The sequence below is a fragment of the Sus scrofa genome, chromosome 7 (assembly GCF_054392235.1).
Source record: "Sus scrofa isolate SSC_HxYL_T2T_F1_AM1 chromosome 7, Sscrofa_HxYL_maternal_Yorkshire_Landrace_v2.0, whole genome shotgun sequence".
Taxonomy (NCBI): Eukaryota; Metazoa; Chordata; class Mammalia; order Artiodactyla; family Suidae; genus Sus; species Sus scrofa.
Window position 1 is genome coordinate 127,067,563 of NC_139389.1, and position 10,137 is coordinate 127,077,699.

General features: G+C 58.8%; 1 protein-coding gene across 2 annotated transcripts; it reads right to left on the reverse strand.

Annotated features, from left to right (window-relative positions):
* Positions 1 to 918: 918 nt before the first annotated feature.
* On the reverse strand, positions 919 to 9,935 carry SERPINA3-2 (alpha-1-antichymotrypsin 2). Of its 2 annotated transcripts, none has more exons than XR_014811321.1 (5): positions 9,850 to 9,935; positions 7,144 to 7,797; positions 5,104 to 5,662; positions 2,622 to 3,740; positions 919 to 1,307 (listed from the first exon to the last, which is right to left on the reverse strand). XR_014811321.1 is itself a non-coding variant. In XM_084970124.1 (5 exons), the coding sequence occupies exons 2-5, from the start codon at positions 7,793 to 7,795 to the stop codon at positions 1,122 to 1,124; spliced, it is 1,263 nt and encodes a 420-aa protein (XP_084826250.1). In that variant the 5' UTR covers positions 7,796 to 7,797; positions 9,850 to 9,935; the 3' UTR covers positions 919 to 1,121. The 2 variants fall into 2 exon arrangements, 1 of the variants encoding a protein (XP_084826250.1); XM_084970124.1 differs by having other exon boundaries at positions 2,622 to 2,772; positions 5,389 to 5,662.
* Between the last annotated feature and the right edge of the window lie 202 nt (positions 9,936 to 10,137).

Genomic DNA, 10,137 nt, shown 5'->3' on the forward strand with positions numbered 1-10,137 from the left:
CATCAGATCTGAAGTACCATGAGGGACATCGCTGTGAAAATCTATGGGCAGATGGCTTTGTGCTTCCGAGTGTTCCTCTGATCTAGGAAGCTGGCATAACGTCCTGCCGGCCATAATTAGTAGCCATGGTGTGGCCTTGGGGGAAATGACGGAGCCTCTCCGTCCCTCAGTTGCCTCGTCTGTAAAATGGGCCGAGGTGTCGCAGGCATCTCAGGTGCTCATCACAAGCACAAACGGGTTATTCCAGGAGGAGGTCTGAGCAGCCTGCCTGGCAGAGAGCCCTCAAGCCCTCAGTCCTGGGTGTCGTCAGCATGAGTGCCTGGAGCTGTTTGCCTGGAGACCAGGCAGCCCCTGGTCACATCAGGGGGATGAAGGACCCTGGGGTTCCTTTTATTGCGAGGGGGAGAGGGTTTGCTGCTCTTCCCTCCCACCCCCACTCTGGGTGGGGGATCCTCTGTCAGGGGAGGACACAGACCTGGTCAGGGGGGTGCCGCTCGCCCAGGAACCTGGAAGGAGTTCCTGTCCCCAGGTTGGGGGGCTGGGGGCAGAGGGGAGGGACTGGGTGGTGGGTGGAGGCCCGCTCAGCTGCAGGAGCCAGGGGTGCAGGGGCAGGGCCAAGAGAGGTCAGGGTTGGGAGCCCCTGCCAGGGTCAGCCTGGGGGCCCCTCCTGGGCTCTGGGACCAGAGCTCTGGAAGTGGGCATCGGGCAGCAGGGTCCCCTCCCGGTCCTGGGCCTGAGTCCAGTGGGCTTGGTCACAGCCCAGAGTCTGCTCCTGGGCCTGCTGGTGAGGCTGAAGCCCAGGGGCCAGAGTCTGGGGGTGGAGCCTGTGTGGGAGGTCAGGGGCTCAGCCTCTGGGCCCAGGGGGCAGCAGGGGTGGAGTTGGGCACATCAAGGCGGAGACGCACAGGAAGGAAGGAGTCCAGCCCAAAAAGATGCTTTATTGCTGTGCGAGGTCTCAGAGCCTCCGCGGAGCAGGGCACAGACTCCCTGGGCGTGTGGCGCCTCCAGAGGGTGACTGTACCTCCTCAAGGATGAAAGGTGGGGCCAGGTAGCCAGAGGTGAGGTGCCCAGAATGAGGTGCCCAGCTCGTTTCGGAGGGTCTCGCCACTCGGAGGGGAGCTCTAGGGCTTGGTGACTTTGCCCAGAAAGATGACGCTCTGGATGTCTTTGCTGATTATGACAAACAGAAAGGGCCTGTTGAAGTGCAGAGCGATTCTTTCCAGGGACCTGACGTTAATGTCGATTCCGGTGGCGGCAGCCGCTTCTGTGCCCTCCTCGTTCACGTCAAGCACAGCGCTGTGGACCACCTGCAGGGACACCAGCGTGTTACCCAGTGGAGATGGGTGGGCGGGGGTGGGCCTCTAAGGGGTCTGACCTTCGTCCAGCCTCTGCCTCTGGCCTGTCGCTGTGCTGTCAGGCTCTTCCCTGTGGTTCTCCCCACCCCACGGGTCAGCCGGTCCACAGAGTGCTGAGGTGCCAATGTGCAAACGGAGGCTCAAAGGCTATGAGTGATGGACCCAGGGTCAGAGACCCAAAGTCAGGGGCTCCCAGATCCAGACCCTGCTCTGTCTGAGTTCAGAAACTAGGCTGCCCCCAAAACACCCATTAAGGAGTGGGCTGGCCAAGGTCAAGATCAAGATATTTGTCTCGGAGTTCCCGTCGTGGCTCAGCAGAAACAAATCTGACGAGCATCCATGAGGATGCAGGTTCGATCCTGGGCCTCACCCAGTGGGTTAAGAATCCAGCGTTGCCGTGAGCTGTGGGGTAGGTCACAGAGGCAGTTCAGATCTGGCGTTGCTGTGGCTGTGGTGTAGGCTGGTGGCTATAGCTCCGATTCAACCCCTAGCCTGGGAACGTCCATATGCCCAAAGTGAGGACCTAAAAACCAGAAAGAAAAAATAAAGGGCATTTGTCTCATAAGCACCTTTCTGCAGCCCCTCTATATCAAATCCTTCTGCCCTCTCCTGCCCCCGTTTATGAGTCCCTGAGCCTTTAGCTACTTTGCATAGGATGCGCTTCGCATCCCTGGACCACGTGGGCCCTGTGGCGCAAGTGCATCCTTAACACATCCTTTATCACATCCTTTGGTGGCTTTAGGTGCCAGGAAGACTGGAGAGCTCCCTAGCCATGCATATCCCCTCCGACCCCTCTGCCTCTAGGATCGCAGTCCCAGGGTCCCTGGTGTTCTTCTCGTGCTCGTGGCTTGCTTTCATCCTGATTGCCCCGTAGCCATTGTTATACTTATTTCTTCTTACCTGCTCCGCTAAGCACTGCACACCAGCCAACAACCATCACCTCCGTATTTTATATGAAAACAAAACTGAGGTGTACTGGACTTGAATGATTTATCTCATTAGCAGGAAAAGGTGGGACAGGGATGGGGGGTCCACAGCCGATTCCATCTCAGGACCAGCTTCTGTCTCAAAGATATTTCCCGGAAGGTGGAACCAGCCCCCAGGATGGCTGTAGCTCAGCTCCCCTGGGCCTGGGGATTCCAAGGAGACTTCTAAGTAATGAGAGATGCAGAAATTTGGCAGAGTCAAGATTACCCAAAGATCTGCCTGGCCGTCACCTTTCAAGCTCCATGTGGGGGATGAAATGTCCAAAGTTTAAAGTCATACCTGGGAAACTTTCAAGTGCTTGGTATTTGTGATTCCTGACAGGTTAGCATTGTCGCCAAAGATTTCATTAATGCCCAGCTGGGGAAGGATCTCATGCAGTCTGTAGTCGCTGGAGATGGAAAACTTTGGCAAGTAAAGTTCAACGATCCATCTAGGAAATGAGAACGTAAACTTGAACGTCTGCCGGACTCAGTCCCCCCTTTCTCCCACCTGTCAGCATGGTCTTCTCTGGTTTCCTCTCCCACCCGGCCCTTCTCTCTGGAAAGATAGATTCCTTTCCTCCCTGTCTCCACCCCTCAGGCCATCTCTCCTTAATCCATTAACTCTGCAGCAGTCTATCAGGCCAGGCAGTCACCAGGGCTGGGGCCGTGGCAGCGCCCACGCCTGGTCCTGCTTCTCCCCTGGGAGCCTGCAGGGTATCAGGAAACACCTTCAATCCAACAGGGATTCCACGGCTGCTGGGAGACTGTGCTGGGGTCACTGGCTCCATGGGCACCAAGAGGGCTTCCTGCAGGAGGTGCCGCAGAGCCCGAGTCCCAGAGGAGGGAAGGAGCTGGCTGGGAACCAGGAGGACAGGGGGCAGGTAGATGCACTTGCAGGAAAGAAGGAAGAAAGAGCAGCTGCCCCACAGCGTGAAAGGCAGGTGAGTGTGGGGGACAGGGAAGTGAGGGCTGGGCGGGGGTGTGTTGGGGGACATGGAGGGCTGGGGGCTGCATTCAAGGGCCTTGGGGACATCAATCAACCAATCAAGGTCCCCACTGGAGCCACAATGTGCTCCCTGAAAGCAGGGCTGAGTCAGCTTGTGAGCAGAGAGGGAGAAGGTTCTTGGAGCAAAAGTGATGTCTCCCCACCCCAGGACCCGCTCTGCCCAGGACCCCCACCCTCGCTGTCTATATTTCCCAGAAGACTTTTGTCAAGGCACCTGGTCTTGCAGATGCAAAAGTGAGGAGGCTGGGGCGCCCTTTAAACCTTGATGCCCTTGGCAGCAGGGGGAGCTCCTCCACCCTGTAGTCATGCGCTCCTTCATTTGCACTTTATCCATTGACTCAGCAAATCCTTACCGAGAGCCCCCCTCACATGGGCAGGAAAGTGTAGATGCAGGTCCCCCTCCCCCACCCCCTGGGCCATAAATCAAAGTTGTTGGATGATACTCTGTCCATTTCCAACTGAGCCCCTGCTCTGGGCTTGGTCTCTGGTGATGGAGGAAGGAGAGGGTTGGGAAGGGATGACATGGGCAGGGGAGGTGGGTCCTCCTGTCCTGGGGTCTCCTGGGATGCACAGTGGGGAGGGCCTGGGGGGCAGCAGCCCCAAGAGGCCTCGGGTGCCCTGGACAGGGGGTGGGGGAGGGGCTGCCGCCTCAACTTCATCTCTAGGCAGGTCTCGGTGCTTTGTGGTGCATGAAGTGCCTTCCATACCCATGGCCCCCTGGGACCTGCAGAACCTCCCACTCAGGACAGTGGGTCAAGGACTGTCCCCGCACCCCTCTCAGGAGGGAGCTGAGCCCCAGAGAAGCAGAGGGAGGTGGTGGGGGAGGGGGAGCCTGGGAGTGGGGCTCTGGGGCTGGGGCTGCCCCTGCACAGCGGCCCCCACACCCTCCCCGTGGCCCCTGCAGACTCGGGCCCAGCACTGCCTCTCCCTCTGTTGTCCCCTTGATGTCAGGCTCCTGAATTCCACGTCCTGCCCTCACTTCATCCAGGACCCAATGCTTCTCACACTTGCTGGCTCCCTCCTGGCCCAGCCCCAGTCGCTCCCCCTGGGTGACTGCACCGGGCTCCTGGCTGGCCTCCCTGCCTCCAGGCTTGTCTCTGCAGCATGGTGCCCACTCAGCCCCCTGGGGGATCCTCCTGAAACATGTCCCAGTTCATTCACTCTTTGGCCTAAAACCTTGTGATGAGCCTTCATTTCGGTCAGAGGGGATCCCGTCAAGGGCTCTGCAGCCCCCACATAACCTGAGCCCCCGGGGGCCCCGACCTCTCCCAACTTCCCCCCTCCCTCCCTCTGCTTCTGTGGCTCTGGCCCCCCTGATCCTCAACCACCCCAGGCTCCTCCTGCCTTCGAGGCTGTGCACAGGCTGTTCCCTCAGCCTGGAATGCTTTTCCCCAGCACACCTGCCCGGCTCAATCCCTCACCTCAAACACCACCTGAAGGCCCCTCTCCTTGAAATCGCAAACTACCGCAAGGTTCAAGGTCCCAAATCTTTTCACTACGTTTCACTATCCTCTCCTCCCACCTCACCTCTCAACACACCGAATCATCCAGTGCAGTTATTTCTCCTCCATCAGTTAAGCTCACGAGGGCAGGGAATTCAGTGCTTTACTTGCTGACCTACCTCAGGGCCTAAATTCGACCCTGGCCCTATTCAACCAGTGCAGAATAAGGGAATGTGTAAAGAGGTGAGTGGAAGTTTCGGTCAGAGCAAAGCTGATCTCAGAGCCCGTCCCCCTGAGCCCTCAGCTGGTCACATTGCCATCTTCCCCTCCACCTGCAGAGCTGGAGCCAAGGAGAGAGGAGCATGAGTGCTGGGCTGTGGGGCTGAGGAGCCTGACTCAGGCCATGTCAGAATGAGAGCAACCCCGGGCCCCGTCCCATCTCATGTCATCATGAGACGTTCAGGACCCAAAGCCAGGAACAGAGGAAAAGTCAAGGCCGTATCAGTACAGCCTTGCCCACCTCTGCCCCTGGCCCCTGGACATGAGTGAGGCCCTGAGTGCCAGGCCCAGAAGGCAGGTGCCTCCCGCCCCCAGCTCCGGGTCCTGGGGACAGTCACCTGGGCTGCAGGAAGTCTCTCCACCTCCTCAGCGTCTCCGGGAGCAGCTTGGCTTCCACGGCCGCCATCCTGCCGTCGTCAGGGAGGATGAAGAGCGCGCTGTCGTTGCTGGTGTATGGGAGCTCCACCACCGTGCAGGCCAGCTCCTCGTCCCGGAAGTATGGCACGGTCAGGGCCCTAATGCCCATCATGGGCACCCTCACCGTCCTGTTCTTGCTCACGTGGAAATCTGCCTCCGTAGTTAAGTTGGGATTGAAGGGTGTCTTCCACTTGGCTGGAGGCAGAGGGAGAGTCTGAGATGCAAGGGCTGCCTGCCTCTGCCCCCTCTGCCCTGATCCCTGGGGGTGAAGACACCCCCACACACCAACACCCCCACGTGCCCCTAGGGGCGGCCTCCTAGGTCTGCACATCCTCCTGGGCAGGTGGGGACGCCCTTGGGGATGGGGTGATCCCCACAGGTCGGGGGGTGAAGGGGCCAGGAAGGAAGCCTGGGTAACTGTGCTACGTGAGGAACCAAGAGGGATGTGGGGGGCAAGGGAGAGGTGGGCGCAGGCTAGGCCTGGGGACACAGGGGACATCCTGGTCCTTGAGGGAACAGCGTGAGTGACCAGAGGTTAGGCGTTGGCCTCTCAGGGAGGGCACATCTCCGCAGGCTTGGGGACCAGGCTGGATCAGGCGCCCCATGGGGCCCGGGAGGGCAGGGCAGGGTCAGCAGAGGAGAAGGCTCGGGTCTCCCCACCCCGGGAGTTTGGAGCACTCAGTGGGGAGCTTCTCCGGCAGAGCAGAGCCCTGGGGCTTCCCTGAGTGTGTGGTCACCCTGCTTCCTGCTTTGTTCCCAGCCTTCCCTGTGTGCCCATGAGTGGAAGGAAAGCTGAGCTTCCTGGGGTGTCCCTTGAGGGCAGGGGGAAAAATTCACAGGACAGGGCAGGGAGGGAGGACAGGGATGCATAGGAGACCTGAAGAACAAGAGCACGTGAGGCTGGATTCATTTTCCAGAAAAGTACAATTCCAAGCCTTCAATTACAGGTGAAACCACAGCCCCAGGTCTGGCTATGGGAGCCACCAGGAGCCCTGGCACTGGGCTAACTGGTCTACCTGCCTCTAGGCTCTCAGGCACCTCACCCCTGCCTTGGTGCTCCTTCTCTGCGTCCTCATCTGGTTGCATCTCTATTTGCACTGCTGGTTCCGATGCCACATGCATAGGCCTTCCCCTTGCCCCGTGTGGGTTTCCAGGCTGAGGTTTACAATATTGAGTTTATCTCAGCGGGACTGGGCACTGGGCCAGCTAGAATCTGGGAGATTCTGCCCTGGAACTTGTCCTCCCACGAGACCCTTCTCCAGATGAGGGTTTTGCCATCTTCACCCTCAAGGTCATGTAAGCCCACAGGTGAAGACTCCTGGGGTGTCCAAAACCTCTCTTTGGAGAAGGAGCTGTAGTTCCAGGCCACCCTGGAGGGATCTGAAAGGAGAGCGCCTCCTTCTGGCAGCCATGCAAGTTAAGTCCGGATTAAAAAGTCTCCCTCGACCTGGGATGAAGTGTCAGTGCCTGATGTCCTGTATGGACAATGATACACTGGAAACCCCCAAGAAAAGACAAAGCCTATAGGGGAGCCAGGACTTTGGTGCCCAGGGCTCCCCAAGCCAAACCCTCCTTACTGGTTTGCTAAGACACAGTGGCCTGAGCTGGGACAGCAACAGCCCTGAAGATTCAGAAATCAAACTGTGTGTCCCCCCCAACCCGATCCTGTCACCCACCTTTAAAGTAGATGTAGTTCACCAGGACCACCTTGGTGAGTGAGTCAAGCTTCTTGAACAAGTCCACAATTTTTCCCTCGGTCTTATTCTTCACATAGTCATTAATGAGTCTCCTGGCAGCTTCTAAATCCTGGAAGTTAGTGGAGAAGGCCTCGGAGTGGTACAGCTCATGGGCATCTTGGACGAACTTCTCCAGCAGCTCCAGCTGCTCATCAATGAACATGGCGTTGCCCAACCTCAGCTGCAGCAGGTTGCTGGGTTGGCTGAGGGCCTGCAGGAGGTGCTGGAAGCCCTGGTGGATTTCTGCCTCGGGGATCTTTGTGACATTGAACTTGAGGCCTTCCAGGAGCTCTATCAGGGTGGGGCCTTGGGTCCCCAGAGACAGGAAGGCCAAGGCTATGGAGACACTCAGCGGGGAGAAGATGACATTCTCATGCGGGTTCGTCAGAGCCAGCTGCTTGTAGAGGCTGAAGGCGAAGTCGGTGTTGCTGGAGACTACGGCGGTGTTGTGCACTGGCAGCTTCGTGATCTGGTCCTTCAGGGTCACAATCTTTGAGGCAAGGTCATCCGCTGGGACGCAGTGGACCCTGGAGCAGAGCCCAGCCACCAGGAGGCCCAGAGCCAGGAAGAGGGACATTCCCTCTGCCCTCATGTCTGAAAAGCAAAACTCCTTTAAGGCTCTGAGGCAGGAAGATGCCCAGTGTCCTCCCCTGTGTGGCCTGCAGTCTGCTGTCTCTGCTGCTCTGTCACCTTCCAGGGGGGGCACCTCCTGGGCTCCCATCATCCAGGAGGCTGCTCTGGGCTCCCTCTCAGCCTTTGAGCAAGTGCGAGAATGGTTCCCAGGCTCCCCAGTGGAGAAACTGGGCCCAGAGAGGGGAAGGGGCTTTTCCCAGGTCCCACAGCAGGCACGCGGAGGAGCGAGGGTGAGAAGCTGGGGTGCCAGGCTCCGAGGTGGGGAAGCTGGTGATGGGGGAGGTGCTGTCCAAGGAGAACCTGTCCCCCTCCTGCCAGGGGAGCAGACACCCTCAGAGGGGACTGGGAGACAGGGGCTCCTTTTCCACTAGGTTCCCTGGGTGTCCTCAGGTAGAAGCCCAGGGAGGAGCCCTGCCCTGACTCAGAGGCCACAGGGCCCCTCCTGGCCTCTTGATGACAAGTGTGACCTCAGGCAGGCCGGCAGGTCGTGGTGTCTGGTCACAGTGAGGGTTCAGTGAGCGGGGCCACCAAAGGCATCAGGAGTAGAGCTGGAGTCTAGGTGGCCCTTCTAGGGGTCGGGGGAAAGGCCCAGGTGGCTAGAGTGTTCTTTCCAGCCCCTGCCAGGTGCCCACATGGTGGGTGTCTCCACCATCAGCCTGGAAAAGCCTCCAGGTGGGAGGGAAGAAGCCTGGCCTCAGGGTCTCAGAGACATGAATGAGGGTTTCATTGTGATCACTTGTGATGGCTCTGTGGTGACAAGCAAGTGACTAAAGCTCTCTGGGCCCCACGTGTCCTCTCTGTCCAACAAGCTGAATGACAGGAGAAATGATGAGGGCGCCTGGTTTGTAAGAAGAGTTTCAGGTGCCACCTCTTCCATGTGCCACCCCAGGCCAAGCAGACAGGCAGGTGCGTCTGTCCAGCAACTGAAAGGCAGACCCTCAGAAATACAGCCAGCTACGTCCCCCTGACCTGGAGGCCCTTCCAGGCTTATGGTGGGGACACCCACCATGTGGGCACCTGGCAGGGGCTGGAAAGAACACTCTAGCCTCCTGGGACTTTCCTCCAACCCCTAGCAGGGCCACCTAGGCTCCACCTCTGGGACAGGACAAGACTCTGATTCCTGGGAACAGGGGACAGAGCTACTGCATGAAAACCTGCGAGAGGCTGAGGTCAGAGCTGGTGACCTCAGCAAACAGGACCATTGGCCTTCAGCCTCTGCCCACTCCTCTCAGAGTTCAGAGGACAAAGGGCTGCTTGGATGGTGGGGAGGGGAGGGGAGAAAAGAGGGCGGGAGGGGAGGGGGAGGGAGGGGAGCCGAGTCTCCTGCAGAGGCCAGTGAAAAGGCCTTTGGACAAGCTGAGGGCAGAGGTGATCTCCTCCCCCACGTGTTAGTTTACTCAGGGCTGATGCAACCATTTCTTTGGAAAAGAGTCCCCCCCCGCCACATTTTTCCTGGAGAAATAGCCCGTGGCCATTAGGCCAGGTTGGAGGGCTGGCTGTGGTTCTGATGGTCTGTCCTTTCAGTTGCTGGACAGATGCACCTGCCTGGCTGCTTGGTCTGGGGCCCTGGAGGCACAGTGGAGCCCAGGAATCTCCCTGGAGACCCCACGGGCTCTGCCCAGAAGGACCTGGTGCCCTCATTCTGGTCCCTTGGCCCCCCAAGAGTATCGCCCTGTACCAAGTAGGGAGCCTACCTCGTGGCCCTCTCAGAGGTCTGGCCCTGGCCGGGGAGGGGGCGCACAGCTGCGTGGGGGACACAGCTGGCTCAAATCAGAATCCCACAGAGGCAGAGCCTGAAGGGACCCCCGGAGCCCTGGGGCAGCTCCCTCCCTTTGCAGGATGACAACTGAGCCCCAGAGATAGGACAGGTCCTCAGAGGGCACAGAGCCATCCCAGCATCAGACACAGGTCCTCCTGCCTCCCTCCTGCCCATGTGCCACAGGACCCGGGCCAAGGCCTAGAACCTCCAGCAAAGGGGCCCCTGTGTCCCCGAGTGGGAGCATCAGGGCTTACCTGCCTCGCAGAGCAGGATGCGCTGAGTGGAGCCAGAGCCGCCGCCTACCCGCAATGCTGGGCTTTCCAGGGGCCGCTGCCCATTTATCCCTGCAAAGGTCCCTTCCCTGCTTGCGAAATGTTTGTGGTGACAACACAGTGTTCTGACCTCAGACTGGACCTGACCAATGACCATCTCTGGTAACAGCATTTATTATATCTACTGGAACAACATAGTTATGGAAACAGCTAACAAAACTCTTTTTCCTGCTAGAGTTTTCTTTTGATTATGAAAAACCCATTGAGGAA